The 21,974-nt window shown below is 51.1% G+C and overlaps 2 protein-coding genes across 2 annotated transcripts; one reads left to right on the forward strand and one right to left on the reverse strand.

The window, feature by feature from the left end:
- Positions 1 to 332: 332 nt before the first annotated feature.
- Zcchc3 (zinc finger CCHC-type containing 3) lies at positions 333 to 3,252 on the reverse strand. Its single transcript, XM_070006985.1, has one exon. It carries the CDS (start codon positions 3,058 to 3,060, stop codon positions 1,882 to 1,884), a length of 1,179 nt encoding a protein of 392 aa, XP_069863086.1. The 5' UTR covers positions 3,061 to 3,252; the 3' UTR covers positions 333 to 1,881.
- Positions 3,253 to 8,385: 5,133 nt separating this feature from the next.
- CUNH20orf96 (chromosome unknown C20orf96 homolog) lies at positions 8,386 to 19,559 on the forward strand. Its single transcript, XM_070007766.1, has 11 exons — positions 8,386 to 8,558; positions 8,797 to 8,839; positions 9,450 to 9,546; positions 10,835 to 10,947; positions 13,459 to 13,617; positions 14,254 to 14,353; positions 16,608 to 16,765; positions 16,860 to 16,961; positions 17,118 to 17,204; positions 18,167 to 18,285; positions 19,240 to 19,559. The coding sequence occupies exons 1-11, from the start codon at positions 8,539 to 8,541 to the stop codon at positions 19,295 to 19,297; spliced, it is 1,056 nt and encodes a 351-aa protein (XP_069863867.1). The 5' UTR covers positions 8,386 to 8,538; the 3' UTR covers positions 19,298 to 19,559.
- The last annotated feature ends 2,415 nt before the right edge of the window (positions 19,560 to 21,974 follow it).

The raw sequence follows: 21,974 nt of genomic DNA on the forward strand, positions 1-21,974 counted from the left end.
TGGTCCAAACTTAGCCTGGTTTGGCCTATGTTGAGTGGTGGTACACGCCTATAATCCCAGCATCCAGGGTGTTGAGGCACAATCACCCTGAGTTCCAGGCCAGCTAGTGGGAGAGAACCAAATACTTTTAAGGGTGAGCTAAGTTACTAATGCAGAGCTTAGGTAACAACTCCAGAGAGCCTAGCACACAACACAGTAGGTGCTAAGTGCTGCCTGCAGGGTGGAAAGGTTATTTGCAGGGCAAACAAATAGACTGTACGGATTTGATTTGCAAGGAACTAAGCACTGGCTAACAGTTCATTTAACACTTTGAAAGAAAATAAGGCATTGCATTTGCAATACAAAAGATAAATATTTATTCAGAACAAAACTTTCTTTAAAAAACAAGTGATTTTACATTCTAAGCCACAGGGAAATAGCAAAAACATAGAGAAAAACTAGAAAAGCAGTGTACTGTCTTTTCTACTTTAACTTGGTAACAGAGCTGACCCAGGCCTCTCGCTTGGCCTATTTTCCAAGTATAGTTCGCTCCTGATTTTGGGGTGAAGCACCCTTCTCCCGGGAGTGGAGGTTGTGCAGGAAGTAGTGGTGCTCCCCCCCGGGTTCTGAGCTGTACAGGTTAAGGTGGGATGTTAACTTTGTTAGTTTCGCTATTCAGCAGCACGTCCACGTCTTTCTGGTGGCAGTGAATGGGAAAGAGGATGGATGGCCTCTTAAAGGACAAGGCACGCCGTATTTCACGGAGCAGTGAATGCACCTGGAGTTGGTTCCTTGGTCCTTAGCTCTCCGAATATTTAGAAGTCCACGCCAAACTTTTCTGTTCCCTTAGGTGCTTTCTAAGTTCTGCCGTGCGTGCACCACGGTGGAGCGCTCAGACCTGGGCTTGCAAGTGTTGAGGAACTTGTTGTGAAGTGTGAGAGGTAGTGTGATGAGCACCGGTTTCAGGTCCGGGGACTCTACTTTGGGCTAGCTCTGGCACCAGACAGCTGTGAGACTTTGACCCAGTGATTTAACCTCTCTGGGTCAGTTTCATCTGCTGGAAAAACCTGGGGGGGGGGGGAGAAGAGACAAGGAACTGGGGTAAACTGTCTTCAAAGGGTTTTTCCAGCAGGAACAATTCTAGATTCCATAATTCTTTGAAAAACGGCTTCTGAGTCACCAGAGCTGTCCGGGTCCATGCACTTTTAGACCATAAGAGAGGCCCTTGGCCACCACTCAGAGCTTATTGATTCAGATAATATACACTTCGAGCAACGTCGGTTTCACAAATTTTCAGACCATGTAGACTGGAAGCAGCAAATTAAAAGGGGATAGGGAAGAGCTGCTAAAAGTAGACACTCTTGACAGAAGCCACACCAACAATGCTTTCAACTCAACTAACACTGACGGAGTGCCTACCATGTGCGAAGTAAGCCCATGCGCCTGGCACTGGGGCAGAAAGGTGAACCAGGAGGCTCACAGGGTGAGATCTGGGAAGAAAACGAGTTAGGGAAAAGGTGAGGTAGGATGAGGATGAGGGTGAAAAGTACAAATACAAACAAACAAAAAAATTAAAAAAAGACAAACCCCGAACAGTACAAAAACCCCAAATATAAAAACGAAAATAAAAAAAAAGTTCTTTAAAAAGGGGAGGGGCAACATCATCTGCTCACTACAGTGCTGGGCAGTCCTTTACTGGTGAGGGTCACCAATTCAGAACTGGTTGAAGTGGAGTAAACTTGGTCGAAGAAGGCAATAGACAAAATGTCTCTGGTTAAGTTTTCAAAAGCTTTCTCTTCCAAAACCGGTTAAAAAAAAAAAGTTCTCAAAAAACTTTTGGCACTTAAAGAGGGGTACGCTGGCTGTGTGTTCACCCTGGCTGAGAAGCAGGCGGCGGGGTGTTCAGTGACCGGCCACGCCCGTGAGCTGACCTGCCACGGAGTTGTGAACAGCTTTGGGACACTGGGCAAAGGCGTGTCCTCGCTTGCCACAGAGGTTGCACACTATGCCCTTCCGGCAGTACGGGCTCAGGTGCCCCTCTTCCCCGCACCTGAAACACTTGTCCTGGGTGCAGGTGCCGCTCATGTGGGTCCGGGAACCACACTTAAAGCACGTCTTGGGCTGCCCCTTGTACCAACTGTAGCCCCTCTCGGCCCCCAGGAAAAAGGCCCCGGGCAGGTGGCACACGCCTCCCTCCCCTTGGCGTAATTCGATCTCGCACTTGTATTCCCCGGTCCAGATCCCAAACCTGTCCGTCACTTTCACGGGTACGGCCAACACGTCGCAGTGGCGCTTGAGCCAGGTCACGATGTCCTCCACGTCCACGGTCTCGTTTCGGAAAAGGATGAAGAGCGTCTTCAAGCTGGACTTGCTCCGCCCCAGCACCACAAAGTTGTCCCAACAGTCCTCCAGCTCGCGCTTCTCCTCGTACACGCGGAGGAACAGGGCCAGCTTCTCCGCAGATCGGAAGCTCACGTCGAACTCGCGGCTGCCGGGGATCTGGATGACGGCGTAGATGTCGTCGGGCTCCATGCCGATGGAGCGCAGGATGAGCGCGCCCACCACGAAGTCCCGCGTCGGGCAGGCGCTCTCGTCACCCTGGAAACAGATGCGCACGAGGAAGCGGCCCTTGCCTGAGCCCGCCGCGCCTTCATCCAGGAGCGGCCGCTCCGCCGCGTCTTCCGACGTGCCGGCCCCGGCCGCGGCCGCCCCGGCCTCCGCCTTCTTCCTGCGGCCCGCCTCGGCCGCGGCCTTCTTCTGACGCGCGTCCGCCGCCTCGCCGGCCGGGTCTCTCCGGCGGCCTTTCAGTTCCCCGCGGCCAGCCGGGGGAAAGTCGTTGAGGCCCGCCGCCGCTAGGCCGGCCGGGCCGCCGAGGCCGCTGCCCACGCCGCCGTCCTCCTCCCGCCGCCTTGGCTCGCGGAAGTCGCCCTTCTTCTCCGCTAGGTTCTTTACCACCTGGGCCCAGCCCATCTTTTCGCGGGTGCCCTCGGCGTCTTCGCTCCGGGCTGCAGGACGCGTGAGAGGCAGGAGCTGGGGACGGCTGCGCTTCCTGTCCTCCTCCATGCCGCTGCCGGTGGCCATTTTATCTCTTTCCCATCATCCTTCACTCGCGCCCGCTGCCAAAGTGCGCCCATCGCGCGCGCGCGCGCCCCCGTCGGGGTCGTGGGGGGTCTGGGGGGGAACGTGCGTACGTGCGTGCGTGCGGGTGGGAGTCGCAGAAACCCGACGCCGCGCTCCCTCCGTGCCCCCCGCGGCACAGCTCTCGTGCGGCGTACATTGGCCAGCGCCTGCCCAGGGCGCTGCGGACGGCTCCACCCCTTCTCGGCTGAGACGCTTCGCCCCGCCCCTCCACCGTGCAGCCCCGCCCCCTCCCCTCCAATTTCCGCCCCTCCCCCCACCGTCCCCCAAGCAGTCCCCCCCCCGCCAATTTCTCGCCCCTCCCCCAAACTTCCAATCTCCCGCCTCCCCCTTTCCTCCCCCCCCCTCCCCGTTTTCCCTAGCCGGCCGCCCCGTCCTGCCCGCCAGCGCAGCTTCCTTCCTCCGCACTCTCCCCAAGATGTGCTCCGCGGACGCAGCCCACCGCCCCCAGCCGGGGCTGGAAGGAGTCGGGGTCGGTGGGCGTCCGTCTCCGCCGCGCCTTTTCTACCTAAACCCACACACAAAGGCCTCCGCCCGCGCCCCGCGCCCCGCGCCCCGTGCCCGTCCGGCCCCGCCCCTGCGCCAGGTGCATCGGGAACAAAGACAGAAAAGTGGACCGGACAGTTTACCATTATTGTGCTTTTTTTTTTTTTTTTTTTTTTTTTTGCCTTTTAAACATTTCATCATTAAAGTGTTACTGTCTCAGTACACCTGTCCATTACACGTGTGTGTGTGTGTGTGTGTGTGTGTGCTTGAACTGGAGCTTGAACTCAGGGCCTGGGCGCTATCCCTGAACTTTTCTTCACCCCCCCCCCCCAGGCTAACACTCTACCATTTGAGTCACAGCTCCACTTCCAGCTTTTTGGATGGCTAATTAGAGATAGAGTCTCAAGTATTTTACTGCCCGGGCTGGCTTCGAACCGCGATCCTCAAATCTCAGCCTCCTGAGTAGCTAGGATTACAGGCGTGAGCCCGGATTGTCCACTGCTTTTTGATAAGTTTCCAAATAAGTTACATTTGCAATGTGTTAATGTTTTGAAAACTCTATAGCTGGCCCCGGTGAGTCATGCCAGTAATCCTAACCACCGTCACAGGCTGGGATCTGAGGAAGATCCTGGGTGGACAAACCTGTGAGACTCTTAATCTCTAATTGACCTGCAAAAAGCTGGAAATGCGAGCACCGGTGGCTCACACCTGTAATCCTAGCTACTCCAGCCTGAGATCTGAGAATCTCGGTTCAAAGCCAGCCCTGGCAGGAAAGTCTGAGATTCTTATCTCCAATAAACTACCAGAAAACCGGAAGTGGCACTGTGGCTCAAGTGGTAGAGCACTTGCCTTGAGCTGAAGAGCTGAGGACAGCGCCAAGGCCCAGAGTTCAAGCCCCACGGCCGACCAAAACAAAAGCTGGAAGTGGTAAGAGGTGTTTCTCAAGCAGTAGAGCTCCAACCTAGGGTGGAGGGGAAGAGTGACAGCAGCATGAGAGGTCCTAAATCCCAGTATCAGCCCAAATGGGAAAACAAAAACAAAAAACCCAGCTGTATGGTACTCCTCATGAAAATGAATATAAACCAGGGAATCTTCTCTTCCAATAAAATAAACTCCCCCAACTCCTGCCCCCCTCCCACACGCACAAGAAAAAACGCAGGAGTTTGGAGACTGGTTAAATCCTGTGGAGTTAATGGACAGGTGCCCACCTTAGGAAGCTTTTCTGCTTCATGCACTTTGCTTATGACACTGGAAGGCGAGTTATTTGCACAGATGCCACAGGAACCCTTGTTAACCATGCAGAACCACACAGTGCTGGGCATAGCCAGCATGAGTTAACAATGGGTACACCCTCGTGGTTAGATTCCCGTGGTTGAGTGAATGGGTTTAACACCACATTCTTGTAGACTTCCCCTACCCCCATGCCTCTTCATTTCAAGGGGTCCTTGGTAACTTTGAATGTATTGTTTGAGACAGGGTCTTACTAAGTTGATCTCAAACTTTGTCTTCTTGACTCAGTTTACCCAGTACACTAGCCTGGCTTAATCTTCCCAGCTCTCCTTCCTTTTTTTTTTTTTTGTCGGTCCTGGGTCTTGAACTCTGGGCCTGGGTGCTGTCCTTCAGCTCTTCAGCTCAAGGCTATCTCTCTACCACTTGAGCAGCAGCACCACTTCCGGTTTTCTGGTGGTTAATTGGAGATAAGGGTCTGGGGGACTTTCCTGCCCAGGCTGGCAGGAATTATGATTCTTGAATCTCAGCCTCCTGAGTAGCTAGGATTGCAGGCATGAGCCACCGGCTTGCTTTTCTTTTTTCCTTCCTTCCTTTCTTCCCTCCCTCCCTCCCTCTCTTTCTTTTTTCTCTCCTCTCTCTCTCCCTCCCTCCCTCTCCCTCTCTCCCTCCCTTCCTCTCTCTCTCTCTCTCTCTTTCTCTCTCTCTCTCCCACCTCCCTGCCTGCCTGCTTGCTGGTCTTGGGGCATGAACTTGAGATCTGGGTGTTGTCCCTTTTGTATTGTTTTGTTTCTCTCAAGGCCAGTACTCTACCACTTGACCCATAGTTACATTTCCATTTTGGTAGTTAATTGGAGATAAGTGTCTCATGAACTTGCCTGGGTTGGCTTTGAACTGCACTCCTCAGATTTCAGCTTTTCTGAATAATTACAATTACAGGCATGAGCCACAGGCACCCAGTTCCCACTGTGTGTGTGGTGTATGGTGTGGTGTGTGTGTGTGTGTGCATGCTGGTGTTACATCTTAAACTCAGGGCCTTGTGCTCTTGCTAGACTTTTTCCTTCAAGGTTGGTGCTCTACCACTTGATCCATGCCTCCACATCTGCCTTATTGCTGGTTAATTGGAGATAAAGTCTCAGATATTTGCCTGCTGAGTCTAGCTCCAAACCAAGATCCTCAGATCCTTTAGATTGCAGACTTCTGAGGCGCTAGGATTATAGGCACGATTCATGGTGCCCAGCTCCTAACTTGCTTTTGTATAAGAGTCTTGGCCTTGAACCATGATCCTTCTGTTTCTGCCGCCTGAGTTGTTGGGATAATGGGTGTTCCCCATCATACGTTTTTTGTTTTGTTTTGGCTTTTTTTGGTTGGTCATGGGGCCTGAACTCTGGGCCTGGGCCTGTTCTTTAGCTCTTCAGCTCAAGTCTAGTGTCCTACCACTTAAGCCACAGCACCACTTCTGGCTTTGTTCCGCTTATGTGGTGCTGAGGAATTGAACCCAGGGCCTCATGCATGCGAGGCAAGCACTCTACCACTGAGCCAACTTCCCAGCCCCTGTTTTTTGTTTTGTTTTGTTTTGCTTTTTGATGTTGGTCCTGGGGCTTGAACTTAGGGCCTAGGTGTTGTCCCTGAGCTTTCTTTGATCAAGGCTAGTGCTCTGCCACTTGAGCCACAGCTCCACTTCCAGCTTTTTGGTAGTTAGTTAAAGGTAAAGGTCTCCTAGATTTTCCTGACAAGGGTGGCTTTGAACCTAAATCCTTAGATCTCAGCCTTCTGAGTAGCTAGGATTATAAGTGTGAACCACCGGCACCCGGCTTCCTATACTTTTTGTTATTTTATTAATTTATTTTTGTCAGTTGTGGGGCTTGAACTTGGTGCTGAGCTTTTTTTTTTTTTTTTGGTTGTAGGGCTTCAACTCAGAGCCTGGGTGCTGTCCCTGAGCCTCTTTCTGCTCAAAGCTAGAACTCTACCACTTTGAGTCACAGTACCACTTCTGGGTTTTGGTTAATTGTAGATAAGAGTCTCATGGGGAGGCTTTGACCCACAATCCTCAAATCTCAACTTCCTGAGTAACTAGATTACAGGTGTGAGCCACCTGCCTGGCTATCTCTGAGTTCTTTTGATCAAGGCTAGTCCTCTCTACCTTTCAGCCACAGCACCACTTCAGATTTTCTGGTGGTTAACTGGAAATCAGAGTCTCACAGACTTTCCTGCCTAGGCCGGCTTTGAACCGTGATCCTCAGATCTTAACCTTCTAAGTAGCTAAGATTACAGATGTGAGCCACTGGCACCTGGTCCTATGCTTTTAAAAAGGTATATAAAGTTAGGAGTTTTGTCCTAGTATTTTATAGTAACATCCCCCTATTTTTTTTTGCTCCCTTCCAATTGTTTTTGAAATGAGAATGCACTTTAAAAATCTCTCCATCTGGGGCTGGGAAGGTGGCTCAGTGGTAGAGTGCTTGCCTTGCATGCATGAGGCCGTGGGTTCGATTCCTCAGCACCACATAAGCAAAAAGAAAAAAGCCGGAAGTGGCGCTGTGACTCAAGTGGTAGAGCGCTAGCCTTGAGCTGAAGAGCTGAGGGACAGCGCCCAGGCCCAGAGTTCAGGCCCCACTACCAGACCCAAAAAAGAAAAAAACAAAACAAAACAAAAAGCTCTCCATCTAACAAACCCATTATGTCTGGAGAGCAGTGGAGTAGTGTGTGTGTGTGGGGGGGAGTAGAACGGTGGTGATAATGTACACTGTGGAGGTGTGCAGTCAGGAGCTGTGGCTAGATTTGTGTGGGAGTACCAATGGGTTTAAGGAGACTCCAAGAAGAGAACTTCCATTTTGAATGGGAGAAGATTGTTTTTGAGGACAAAGCATGATACAGAGTTGCCTATTGGGCACCTAAGTGGAAATGTTTCAGTAGCCAGCTGGGGTGTATGTGGCTGGAACTGAAGGGAGTGGTCCGACCTACAGGTATGAGTCTGGGTGGCACAGATGGCATCTCAAGCCATGAGGCTGGAAGAGAGCATGAGTGGAGAGAGATCAGACCAAGAAAAAGAGGAGGGTGCCCCGACTGAGCCCTGGAACAAATATAAAGGGAGAAGAAAGGCTGGGCAGCAGTGGCTCAGGCCTGAACTAGCTATTCAGGAGGCTGAGATCTGAGGATGGAGGTTCAAAGCCAGTTCAGGCAGGAATGACCCTGAGACACTTTATCTCCAATTAACTACCAAAGAGCTGGAAATGGAGCAGTAGCTCAAGTGGTAGAGCACTAGCCTGGGGCACAAATGCTCAGGGATAACGACTGGGCCCTGAGTTCAAGCCCTAGGCCAGACACACACACACACACACACACACACACACACACACACACACACACACACACACACACACACACACACACACACACACACACACACACACACACACACACACACACACACACACACACACACACACACACACACACACACACACCCTTTTGAAAGCAAGGCTGAGAATGGGGGCGCGCTAGGCTACATTCTGCCTGGGGGAAATTGGGCCCCCATTCCGCCCCCTCCGCGCTCCGTAGTTCGGCGTCTCGTTTCCGTGGAGACTGAGACTCTAGCTGGGAAGTTTGACCGTCTCGGGTAACTGTTGGATCCACTCAGAGACAAGGAAGTTGGAGAAGACGAATGGGAATAGTAGAAGGACAGCGCCTATTTTCCTTCTATTTTTCCTAATGGCGAACATCTCCCAGATGTAAGTGGGGGGAGGGGAGGGAGGGGAGAGAGGACACAAAAGGGCCTGGCCGGGGAGGTGAAGTGCGCATGCGTGCTTTTTTGCTACTCAAGCGGCAGCCCCGCCTTCCCGTCACTCACATCCCCGCCCCGCCTCCTTGCCCGCACCTGGAGACTCCAACTCCACTTCAAGTTTGCCTCTTGGAGCTCTTGGTGCCCAGGATGATGGAAGTTTTTCCCCCCATGCCCACTCTTTACAGATCTAGCCACTCCGGAACGCCCTCTACCATCCACCTGCTCCAGGTGAGTCCAGGAGGGCTTGGGCAGGATGGGTGTGTGTTTGGGGTGGGGGTGGGGGAGTACATGGCCCTACCCTCTGCTTGCCCTCAACTCCCATGGTTGTGATTGCACTGGCATGACAGGGTCTGAAGACTTGAAGTCCAGGTCCAGCCGTGACCCACATTTGCTGTGCGACCTGGGGCAAGTTGTGGGACCGCAGTGACCTCATTACCTTGTCAGAATATAAAGGTGCTCTCCTGAGCATGATACAGAGTCGCCTATTGGTCTTTGCTTGCTACTCAGCTTTCCTGAGGGTGATGGTTGGGTTCTTCTCAGGTCTGCTGTTCTTAGCACCTTACCCAGCGGATTTCCTTAAGAAATTCTGGTTGGCTAGTTAAAAAAGAAAGAAAGAAAGAAAGAGAAAAGTGACAGCCAGCATTTATGGACTTCCTTACCACATGCTTTAACTCACACAGATTGGGTTACAAGATCCACCTTACAGATGAGAAAATAGAGGCGCAGAGAGCTAAAGACATTTGCTTCAGGGCTTAGGTATCTGAAAAGGGTAGGGCTGGGAGTTGACCCTATCTTGTGGAGTGACTGTGTTCCCTGGTTGGATTATGCTCCCTGGCAGAAGTCCAATCAGAAATGGAAGAAATGGGTTCCCTCACTCGGTGGAGCTGAAAGCCACAGTAAAAGCAAAATGAAGACTTCGATTAGAGACCAGCAAGGTAAGTAAGTAAGGGCTGGTGTGAGTGTTGGGGACCAGCTAAAGTATCTAGCATGAGGATGTAGCTGGTACCATTCCAAACACCCTGAGGTATAGCGCCTTTTTAAAAAAAATTTTTATATTTGTAGTATGAGGGTTTGAATTCAGGGCCTTGCACTTGCCAGACAAAAGATCTACCACTACACTGGTCGCCGGTGGCTCACGCCTGTAATCCTAGCTACTCAGGAGGCTGAGATCTGAGGATTATGGTTCAAAGCCACCCCAGCAAGAAAGTCCATGAGATTCTTATCTCCAATAAACCACCAGAAAACTGGAAGTGGTGCTGCGGCTCAAGTGGTAGAGCGTTAGCCTTGAGCTGAAGAACTGAGGGACAGCACCCAGGCCCAGAGTTCAAGCCCCACGACCAACCAAAAAAAAAAAGATCTATCAATTAAGCCATGCTCTAAGTGTCTGAAAACTTCCTCTTCCTCCCCAGCTCCTATCTACCTGGAGGCCAGGCTGGGCCCTCCATCCTCCTACTTCTGCCTCCCTTCTAGCTGGAATTATAGAAGGTACCATCATACTGGGCCTCATGGTGGCTTCTTGCCCTCTTCTCCCCACTTTTTTTTTTCTTTTTTTCTTTTTTTGGTCCGGTCGTGGGGCCTGAACTCTGGGCCTGGGAACTGTCCCTCAGCTCTTCAGCTCAAGGCTAGCGCTCTGCCACTTGAGCCACAGTGCCACTTCCGGCCTTTTTCTTTTTTTGCTTATATGGTGCTGAGGAATCGAACCCAGAGCCTCAGGCATGCAAGGCAAGCGCTCTACCTCTGAGCCATCTTCCCAGCCCCTTCTCCCCACTTTTTTACCCGACCTTCCTATCTGTCAGGTTGAGAGAGCAGGGATTTGGACTTGGGCTGCCAGTGTCTGGTTCTCTTGTGGTCCCCTGCTGTATCAGTGGTTTACAGGACATGAACAGTGGGAGTTCTGTATTCTTCTAGCCAGGCATTTGGGGGTGTGTGTATCTGCTTAGTTTATCTTAGCATTTCCATTAAGGCTTTGAAGTTTACTCTTCCAGGGGGAGGGTCTGCCCTTGTTAGTCTATCCTGCTCTCTGACTATCTCTATGGTGACTCCTTTCTCCTGGGCCTGTCCTGGCCCATGGCAAGGCCTGGAGTGGGGTTGGGAGCTTCTTGATGGGTGGAAGTTTCATCATATGATAATATCACATCTTAAGGCTGGGAGTAGCTGGAATTGGGCCTGGGGCCCCTCACCCTCATTTTCACCCTCTCTCTTTCCTCTCCAATCTGTTCACAGTGGTGCCTGCCAGGGCCACCTTGTCAACAAGCCAGCTGAAGAACTTAACAGAAACACAGGGAAGGGATCAGACACAGGCCTGGAAGATTCAGGCCAGACTCCGGTTAATGCGGGTAGGAGGAGCATCTTCCCCAGTTCTGGGGACAGGGCCATTGTGCTCTTTACTGAGACTTCCTGGGGGCCAGGCCCCACTCATTTCCTCCTCACAGCAACCCCATGGGTGTGCTTACCATGTCTATTTTACAGATTGGGAAACTACAGTGCAGGGACATGTAACAGGTCACACAGCCAAAATGTAGCAGTACCAGGTGTGCAGACCAAGTTCAAAGTTTGCTGCTGTATTTAGACTCAGGCTGGCCTTGAGTGCTTCGATCCTTCTGTCTCAGCCTCTGGAGTGGGCCTTGGGCAGTATAGGATGACTGGAGAATTTGGAGTAGAGCAGGCATATGGTGGGATTTAGGTTTCCACAGCAGTCCTTGGGCTGCCTTTGCCTTGTAGAAGCAGGAAGGAATTAGGGAAGGGAGCAGAAACTACCCAGTTGATTGGTTGTTGGAGATGGAGGATTTCAATAGTCTCAGGATGATGATTTAGTCCACCTGTAATTCTGCAGAGAGAGCCTAGTCTATGCCAGGGAATTGGGGAATAGCCTCGACTAAGGCACTTGGAGTTCATGCAGTTTGCAGCTTATACTTTTTTTTGTCCGTTGTGGGGCTTGAACTCAGGGCCTGGGTTTGAGTCTCTTTGTGCTCAAGGTTAGCATTCTACCATTTGAGCCACAGTGCCACTTCCAGTTTTTGAGTGGTTGATTGGAGAGAAGAGTATCACAGGGACTTTTCTGCCTGGACTGGCTTTGAACCTCCATCCTAAGGAAAAACCTACCAAGCAGAGAAGACCCAGTCAGGCAGAAAAGAATTGGATCTCTCCTGGACTCGAACAGGAAACAAGCAAACTGATCATAAGAAAAATACTCAGGTTAGGCAAGAAGTCCTAGGAGGAAAGTAAGTTGGGAAAGGGATTGTAATTGCCCGATTGTGGATGGAGGGAAGCATCTGGAAGGAAGCGAGGCAGAGTGTGGTGACTAAATAGTCTATCCCAGTCATGTGGGAGCGGGCTGTGATAATAGTCGCTACTCCTGGTACTGCCCAGTGAGGCAAGCTCTGTGAGCCTGGGGCTTGGTCATTTATTTCTTCACAAGCTGTTTCTGCTTATTTTTATCTAGGAACAGGGAGGTAAGATAGAGTGTGGTGGCTGGGAGCCCAGACCTGGATGCTAACAGCCCCACCATGCGTGGCCTTGGCTAATAATAGTGCCCACCTCCTCAGGCATGGCGCCGGACACAAATCAGCACTCACTCAATTTGCATTGTTCTGCAAGGGTCCTAGGAGCTGGGGGCTGGGAAAGGAAAGAGGAGAACAGAAGGAAGAAAAGAGAGCACAGATAGGCCAGCAGCGGAGGGTGAGAGCCAGAGGCGGTATCGGTTATTGTCTGTCAAGCCATATGGAATGAACACTAAATGACTTGCTTGTGACTTTTTCTCTAACAGCAGCTTTCTGAAGCAGGCAGTAGTTAGTTATCAGCAGCATTAGATTGAGTATAAACGGGCTCTAGGAGGTTAATTAACATCTGTGGCTTAGATGATACTGAGATTTGAACTAAGGTGTGTTTAGGCCTCACATCCCAGGCACTCCATTAAGGCCATTCATTCTGTTCTTGTGTTAGTGTAGTGGAGAGACCCAAACTGGGGCTTAGGAGCCCAGCTTTCCAGTCCAGCACTACCAGTTCTTGGCTGTGTGGCATTGATCAAGTCACTGAACCGCTCTGAGCTTTGCTGAACCTCCATTTACCAGCTGGAGGATAAGCTGATCCTATGGGCACGATGCCAGGCTGCCTGGCATGGCTCAGGCCCTCAGTTGTGTGTACCTGCTGAGTGTAACCATAGGCAGGTCACTGAACTCTTCAGAACTCCTGTTTCCAAGCCGGGGCTGTTGTCTGATGAGACAGGATATGGGGGCCAATTCATCTTCTCCAGACCTGGCCCATCACCTCTGCCACCTTCTTAACCTACCTGGGGCCTTGTCATTATTATCATCATTATTTCTACATTACACTGGTTCCCAAAAGCCTCTGAAAACAAGGCACTTTTTTTTTCTTTTTGGCCGGTTTTGGACTTGAACTCAGGGCCTGGGCATTATCCCTGAGCTGCTTTTGCTTACACTTTACCACTTGAGCCACAGCGCCACTTGCGGCTTTTTCTGTGATTATTTGAAAGTAAGAGTATCATGGGCTTTCCTTCCCCGGGCAGGCTTTAAATCGTGATCCTCAGATCTCAGCCTCCTGAGTAGCCAGGATTACAGGCGTGAGCCCCTGCGCCCAACCAAGGCACAGCTTTTATGTGCCCACAGAGCTGGGCCTGTGCCCTGCTCAGAGATGTGAATCACTGCAGAGTAACCGAGCGCCCCATTTCCTCCCACTTACCTAGACAATGGGGAAGGGCAGTCCTGCATTTGCATGGGAGAACCAGAGGGGGTGGGCTGGCAGGCAGAGGAGGGCCCCCAGGTTCTGCAGGACCCCCCTCCTTCCTGCCCCCCCTCTGACTCCTCCCATCCTTGCCCTGCAACCCGCAGTCGATGGTCCGCAATGAGCGGACCGCCTTCCAGGAGCTCTGCAACCATGAAGCCTTCCTCACCAAGCTCAACCAGGATCTGGTGAAGACCGTCCAGGACATGGAGGACGCCACGGCCCTCAGTGTGCAGGCGTTGCTGCAGCAGCACCAAGTCCTCGGGGTGAGGACGCCGCCTCCGCCCTCCCGCAGCGGGCCGCGCTGCTTTCCCAGCCCCCGAGCGCCCTCGCCTGGCTGCTCCCACACCTGCACGTGCTTCAGGCTTCCTCCAGCCTGAAGGCCTGGCTCTCCTTCCTCAGACATTCTATGACACTCAGGGTCAGCGGGTGAAGACAGTCCAAATCTCCCCTTAGTGACACGGGGGTAGGGGTGCTATGCCAGAGGGTGGGGATTTGGGGAGCCCGGAGGGGATTTCTGACCCAGACATGGGGAGCATCAGGAAGACTTCCTGGTAGAAAAAAGGTATTTTGGTTGAAATCTGCACAGAAGGCGTTCACTGGTAGAGACTGGGAAGGGTGCTGGAGTCCTGGGGAGCAAGGCTCCCTTCCCCCCTCCCCCTCCAAAAAAAGATCCATATGCTGCTGAATATGGCTGAATGATATGGTGTGAGGAAAGGATCAGAGAAAGATAAGTTTAGCCCTGGCCAGAGCCAGTAAGGCCTTGTCAGCCAAGGTAAGGAGTTGGTTGGGTTTCAGAGTTAGATGTTTCTTCTCCGGTGGGGGTGGGGTTGGGGGTCCGGGCTGGGGACTCCCTGAGGAAGCCCGGGAGCTACCCTGAGCTGACCCTGCCACACTCACAGAATGTCATCAACATCTTGGAATACTTCAACAAGAAAAGGGTACAAGAGATGAATGCCGAGCTCCAGGCATGGGAAGAAAAGGAAAAGCAGAAGATAAACTGTAAGAAGCTTCGCACCCTGGGCCTTTAGCTTTAGATCCTTCACCCTGTACCTGCTCTTGACATCTTGTCCCTTCTCAGCAGATAGAATTGCTAGAATGCTGAGCTAATGGCTTACTGACAGAGCCCAGAGTGCTTCCCAGGCCAGCCTGGATTAAAAAAAAATCAGTTGCAGGGTTTGAACTCAGGGCCTGGGCACTATCCCTGAGCCTCTTTGTGCTCAATGCTAATGCTTTACCAGTTGAGCCACAGCTCCCCTTGTGGTCTTTGAGTGGTTAATTGGAGAAACAAGTCCATGAAGATTTTTCTGCCTGGGCCAGCTTTGAACTGCAATCATCAGATATCAGCCTCCCGAGAAGCTAGGATTACAGGCATGAGCCCACTGGCACCTTGCATTTTGATGGCAACACTTACTTGGCTATTATAACCATTTTATGGATGAGGCCAAAGCTATGGGGAGTTATATAGCTGTAAGCCTGAATCCATTCCCAGCCTGCTCTGCTTCCTGTCAGTACCCCTCTCAGAGTTACATAGCTGAGCCAGGAGCTTTGGGCTTTTATTGTGCTGTGGTTCCTTTTCCTGAACACATTAGATGTCTTCTGAAGGAGGGGTGGTGTATCAGACAGCACAGACATTGCTGATCCTTTCCGATGGAGGAAGGCAGGACAGACTTTTTTTTTGGTGCCTGTACTAGGACTTAAACTTAGGGCCAGGAATTCTTTTTTTTTTTTTTTTTGTCGGTCGTGGGACTTGAACTCTGGGCCTGGGCACTGTCCCTCAGCTCTTCAGCTCAAGGCGAGCGCTCTACCACTTGAGCTACAGCGCCACTTCCGGTTTTCTGGTGGTTTATTGGAGATAGGAGTCTCACGGTCTCTCCTGCCCGGGCTGGCTTTGAACCACGATCCTCAGATCTCAGCCTCCTGAGTAGCTAGGATTACAGGCGTGAGCCACCAGCGCCCGGCTAGGGCCAGGAATTCTTGTGCTGAGTGTTTTCCATTTATCATTGGTACTCTACCACTTGAGTCACATTCTGGCTTTTTGCTGATAAATTGGAGATAAGCGTCTCTCAGGTTTGTCTGCCTGGCCTGGCTTTGGACCCCTCCCATTCATCAGATCTCTCTCTCTCTTTCTCTCTCTCTCTTGTTGGTCGTGGGGCCTGAACTCTGGGCCTGGGCGCTGTCCCTCAGCTCTTCAGCTCAAGGCTGGTGCTCTACCACTTGAGCCACAGCGTCACTTCCAGCTTTTTCTGCTTAATTGGTGCTGGGGAATCGAACCCAGGGCCTCATGCATGCAAGGCAAGCACTCTACCACTGAGCCACCTTCCCAGCTCAGATCTGTCTCTTGAGTAACTAGGATAACAGGTATGAGCCACTGATGCTCAGCCAGACTTGGTCAAGGATTGATTATGTGCAGGGAGCCAGTGTCACCCCAACTCTGGGGTGAGTGCTTGAGACTGGAGTCTAGAGAAGGCTGGTCTTGTGGGGATCAGAGCACTGGATGGCGGAATTGGGCAGGGGTCCAGGAATCTTCCACTGGTGCCATTTCTGTTTGTTTCCCAGAATTGCCTCTCCTGCAGGCCTGCGAGACTCTCTTGGGGCTTAACTTTTCACCTCTTTGAGCCTAACACAAACCAGACCCCAGAACCTTGGTCAAGGAGAGCTGGGTATCCTGAGTCTCCTGGGAAATCCCCACCCCCCTTTTTTTTGTAGTGCAACTGGGGTTTGAACTCAGGACCTGGGTGCTGTCCCCTTCACTTTTTCCCACTCAACACTGGTATCCAACTACTTGAACCACAGGTCTACTTCCAGCTTTGGGTGGTTAATTAGAGATAAGAGTTTCATGGATGCCGGGCGCTGGTGGCTCACGCCTGTAATCCTAGCTACTCAGGAGGCTGAGATCTGAGGATCGCGGTTCAAAGCCAGCCCGGGCAGGAGAGACCGTGAGACTCCTATCTCCAATAAACCACCAGAAAACCGGAAGTGGCGCTGTAGCTCAAGTGGTAGAGCGCTCGCCTTGAGCTGAAGAGCTGAGGGACAGTGCCCAGGCCCAGAATTCAAGCCCCACGGCTGACAAAAAAAAAAAAAAAAGAGTTTCATGGATTTTTCCACCCGTGTTGGCTTCCCTACTATGACCCTAAGATCTCAGCCTTCTGAGTAGCTAGGATTGCAGGTGTGAACCACCAACAGCCAGCTATGGGAAGTCTCTTTGAAGTAAGACCCCGCCTCCTGCCCCTCCTTTTGTGCCTTCCTTCCCCAGGCCTGGAGCAGGAGGTACAGAAGCTGAATGAGGAGATCAGCACAACCCAGAAGGAGGTGAAATTCCTGAGCACGTACATGGACCACGAATATTCTGTCAAGTCAGTGCAGATTGCCAATCACATGCGCCAGCTGCAGCAGGTGAAGGACAAACAGCAGGTATGGGCGTTCCTGGCCTTGTTGTACCAGGCCACGTGTGAGGGGGGCCTGGTGGACACTGCCCCCCCTCCCCCACATTCTCCTGGCCTCCCAGGCCGAGCTGGATAACCTCAGTGAGATGCGCAAAATGGCCCTGGACTCTTTGTGCAACATGATTAGAGAGAAGGAGAAAGAAATTCTGCAGTCTCTGATGACCGTGAGTAGCCACCTGCTGTGCTGAGCCTCCAGCTCCTGCCACAGCCCTGCGCTCCTCCCTGCCCATCCACCTCCAGCTCCTTCACACCCGTCAGTCTCTCCCAGGCACTGTTGCCCAGGGAGAGGCCCCTGAGGGACGGACCTCCTCCATCCACAGAAAATCCAGCAGCCCTGTGAGACACGTCTTTGGCAGAAGGCCCAGAATAGCCAGAACATGCAGAAAAGCATGGTCTTTCTCAAAGATGTAAGTGGAAAAGGGCGGCCAGGGTCTGTATGTGAGGGAGAAGCCGAGCGGGGTAACAGATTGTCCTGATTTAGAGCTCAGAAGCTCCCCTGCTCTGGCCTGCCTCCTTACCAGTACCTTTTTCGTCTTCGTCACCACAAAATCTCCCTCCTCCTCCTCCTCCTCCTCCTCTTCCTCCTCCCCTCCTTCTCCTCCACCTCCTCCTCCCTCTCCCCCCTCCTTTTCCTCCTCCTCCTCCTTCTTCTTGTGCCAGTTATGGGGTTTAAACTCAGGGCCTGGGCACCGTCTCTGAGCTTTTCTGTTCAGGGCTAGCTCTCTACCACTCTTGAGCCACAACTCTACTTCCACCTTGTTTCTGGTGGGTAGTTGGAGACAAGAGTCTCATGTAATTTTCTGTCTGGGCTAGCTTCAAACCATGATCCTCAGATCTCAGCCTCTCGAGTAGCAAGGATTACAGGTGTGAGCTACCATTTCTGTCTCCATTCATCTGGGAAGAGGATTGGTGCCGGCCTGGACCATGCCTCAGTGAGCTGTCACTGGCTCACTCAGTGAGCCACTGTCACTGGCTGTGACCCATTAGCAATACCATAGATCACCTGCTCAGTCAGTAACCCCCTCCTTCATCGCCTTCCTGCCACTCATTATCAGGGTTAATGAACATTAGCCACTCTGGAACTGATTTTCATTGTACTGCAGCGTCATCAGTTCCTAGTCTCCCATAATTCTCATAATCTGGCCCTCCAACCCTGTTGTAACATGGCTTCATTGTCCACCCCTTCACCCTTGCTACTGTGAACTCTGTCACTCACTTGACAAGCCCCGCCCTCAACAGGGAAGCTTCCTGTCTGGAGTTCAGCATGTCCTAGGGACAAAGCCCATATACCACCCGTACCCCCATACCCTTTTGTCCTTCACTGGGGGCCAGTAGGCTCATGTCTCCTCTGCTGTGTCTTCCCCCTCAGTTTATTGAGCAGATGAAGGAGGAAATGCCCATACTAGCGGATGAGGTGAAGGAGTCTCAATCCCAGATCTTGGACCCCCGAGAGGTTGTTTTTGAGGATGTTCTTCTTCGGAGACCCAGGTACATGATCATCTCTTTACAGCCATCCATGTTTGGGCTCTGGGAAGCTCTGTTCTCAGGGAGAGCAGCCTCACATAGACAGCAGAGCCCCATCCAGGGATGAGGAGGCTGGGTATCTATACCTCAGCTTTGCCACTGGCACATGTGACCTGTCCCATCTCTGGACCTCATTCTCCTGTTGTTGTTTTCTTGGGTTAGTCATGCCTGAACTCAGGGCCTGGGCATTCTCCCTTGAGCTTTTTTGCTCAAGGTTAGTGCTCTACCACTTTGAGCCATAGCTTTACTTCCAGTTTTCTGGTGGTTAATTGGAGATGAAGAGTCATGGCCTTCCTACCCTCAGATCTCAGACTTCTGAGTAGGATTATAGGTGTGAGCCACCAGCGCCTGGCTCTTGTTCTGTTATGTCCAAGAGGCTGGGTTATATAGTCTCTACGGACCCTGCTAGACTCCTAATTCCATGTGCTAACTAGGTGGGCTGTTGGGGAAGGCTGGGCTCTTGACTCCAGTGATAGAGTACGGCCCAAAGGGGAGCCCTGAGCTCATACTCTGGTATCAGAGAGAGAAAGAGAGAAAGGAAAGGAGGGTGGAGGGGAAGGAGGGAGGGGGAGAAGGAGAGGACAAAAAAAAACCCAGAGCAAGTGGTCCTGGCTCACAGAATGACTGTCCTGAGTCTGGGGCCTCTGTGACCCTGAATATTCCCTGTTGTTGACCTCCGGCTCCTCTTCCTGCCACATTCATTTCCTTTTTTTGACATTTCATGTACACATGTGTGTACATGTGTGCTCGTGCGCATGTGTGTGTGTGTGTGTGTGTGTGTGTGTGTGTGTGTGTGTGTGTGGTTAGGTCCCTCCAGTAAACATCACTGTTGTGAGGAACTGGGGGCTCTTGGGTGAATGTTCTCCCCCATCCCACTTGGCACTCCTGTGCTTTACCCTCCTTGCTGCTTCCCACCAGGTGCACCCCAGACATGGCTGTCACCCTCAACATCCCCATGGAAGACCTGCTCTTCTAGGGACGGTGCCCCAGGCTCCTCTCTTCCTGGCTCTTCTCAGGACCGGAGGCTTTGATTGGTTTATTTCGAAGACCCTGTCTCCAGTCAGACCTGGATCTGTAGTTGGCCCCTCCCCTTTCTCCCCCCTCCCTTTTCTGTTTAGTTATTTTTTTTTTTTGCCTCCTCTGGGGAGGCAAAGTTGGTGTAGCTCCTTGGCCCAGGTGCGACTTGCCAGTCGAATCCTCCATTCCTTCCTGCCAAATAAAGCTGGACTTGCATTTGCTTTGGTCTGATGTGTGCAGGGGGAGAAGAAGAGAGTGGGGAGGGGGCTTCACAGGATCCCTGATAGGAATGGAGTTGACCTGATGGTAAGGAGCAGCAACTGTGCCTCCTGCATCCAGGAGGGCCGGAGGGCCCTCCTTCATGTCCATAGACCTTCCTTGAACCCAGCTTCCCTTCCAGTTGCACCCAGGTCTGCTGAGATGGCGCTTATGCAGGAGACTCCTTGAGATGAGTTCCCTGGGAACGAGCATCCCTCTTCTAGGCCCGCCGTCTCACGGTCCACCACTGTTCCCCAGCTTGCAGAGGGACACGGGCCAAACTTACACTCCAGTATAGAGCTGTGTGCACAGCTCTGCATTGCATACCCTTCAGAGATGTACTGTCTGGTCCCTCTTCCTGCTTTTTGGTGGTTAATGGGAGATGAGAGTCTCACAGACTTTTCTGTCTGGGCTGGCTTCACATTGTAATCCTCACCTCTCAGTCTTCTGAGTAGTAGGATTCCTGGCTTGAGCCAGAGCTGCCAGACCTTTCCCCAGTTATTGGTTGTAAGGGTACTTGGTAATCAACAGCCTGCACCTACACTGTGCCTTGGAATTGGCCTCCCTGGCCACACGAACTGCCTTGCTCACTTCTAGATTCATTTTGCCTGTTTAGGACACTTGACTCTAGATGACAGATCAACTCAAAGTGGCTCAAGTAATAAAGGGCTCAGGTAAATGGTTGAAGCTGTGTCTAGAAATCTAGGGATGGCATTAAACACTGAATTTCTGTTTCTTTCCTAAGGTATCCTCCTCTGAAGGTTGGCTCTCCATGTCCCAATATGCCAGCATCTCAGCCATTCCATATACTTGTCCCACTGGGAAGTGAGAGAGACTGGCCATGTCTCAATCTTCAGCCTCTCTTACTGTTCCTCATGGTCAGACTGGCTTATCTCACGTGCCCACCTAGACATTGACTTGGAGTGAAAAGAGCCTACTAGTTTAATCTAGGTCTCACGCTGTACCTTAGAATAGAGTATGTGTGTTTGTGTGTGTGTGGGGAGGGTCCTTGGAGAAAGCATGAACTAGAGTAAGCTAGGAGATGTTTCCCAAAAACCACTTGGCTCTCTAAATGAATGGACGGTGTTGGACATAACAGCAAATACTTTAAATAGAGATGACTCTGTACTTTACATATATTAATTCAGTTTTCACAAGGACAACTTGAGTAAGCATGGTTAGCATGTCCATTTTCTTTTCTTTTTCTTAATATATATTTTTTTTATTGTAAGGATACTATACAGAGAGAGGGGTTACAGTTACAGAGTAAGGTAATGAGTCCATTTCCTATTGAGCATTGTTACACCCTCCTTTATTTTTCCCTTACCATCCCTTTCCTTCCCACTTCCCCACCTCCTCCCTCCCCCCCAAAGTTGTAAAGTTTGTTTTCAACATAGTGTCTTGTACATCTCATCATTACAGTGGGTCAACCTGCATCCTTATTTCAGCATTTGTTATTTCCCTTCCCCTCCCCAATTAGAGAAATGTATATACAAGATGCAGGACAGCTGAATCAAATACAGTGACAGCAGGGGTTGTACCATGGGGGAAGAACAAAGAAACAAAAAATCACATAGTAGCGTATCCATTTTCCAAATGATACTTTTTCCAATTATCTGGCTAGTGGGTGGTTAAGGTAGTTTGCTTTGGCAAATGTGTGGCCAGGGGCTCAGCTGGGCTAGAGCAACCCTTCAGATTAGAGCCCTTTACTACAGAATATGGCTGTGGTTGGAACATGTGTCTCCGAAATTCATGTCAAAACCTAATCTCCAATGTGATATAATAGGAGGTAGGGTGTGTTGGGATTAGTGCAGTTATGAATGGGCTCCAGGGAGAGAGTTATGCCCTTTGCCTTTTTGCCATGTCTACACCTCATTCATTCATTCCTCCATGACAGGACCCAGCAAGAATGTGCCATCTTGGACGCAGAGGCAAGCCTTGCAAGATACGGAGCTTTAATTTTTTTATTTTTATTTCTTGACAGTCCTGGGACTTGAACTCAGGGCCTGAGCACTGTCCTTGAGCTTCTTTTGCTCAAGGCTAGCCCTCTACCACTTGAGTCAGAGCTCCACTTCTGGCTTTTTCTGTGTATGTGGTACTGGGGAATGGAACCCAGGGCTTTATGCATGCTAGGCAAGCACTCTAGCTTTAGGCCATGTCCTCAGCCTGGATCTTTTTTTTTTTTTTAATATATTTTTAAATTGAGATTAAGTGATTACATAAATTTCACAGTATTGTAGGATAGTTGTACTTAAAGTCACAAATACATTCCAACCTTCACAAGGCAAGTTGTCATTATCATGGTCTATAAAGTTTGTGAATTCTATGAGCTTTGACAATACAACTATTTCGTGCACATCGGGTGATATATACATTTC

Source organism: Dipodomys merriami, unplaced genomic scaffold (assembly GCF_024711535.1).
Source record: "Dipodomys merriami isolate MVZ:Mamm:240054 unplaced genomic scaffold, mDipMer1.0.p SCAF_7, whole genome shotgun sequence".
NCBI lineage: Eukaryota > Metazoa > Chordata > Mammalia > Rodentia > Heteromyidae > Dipodomys > Dipodomys merriami.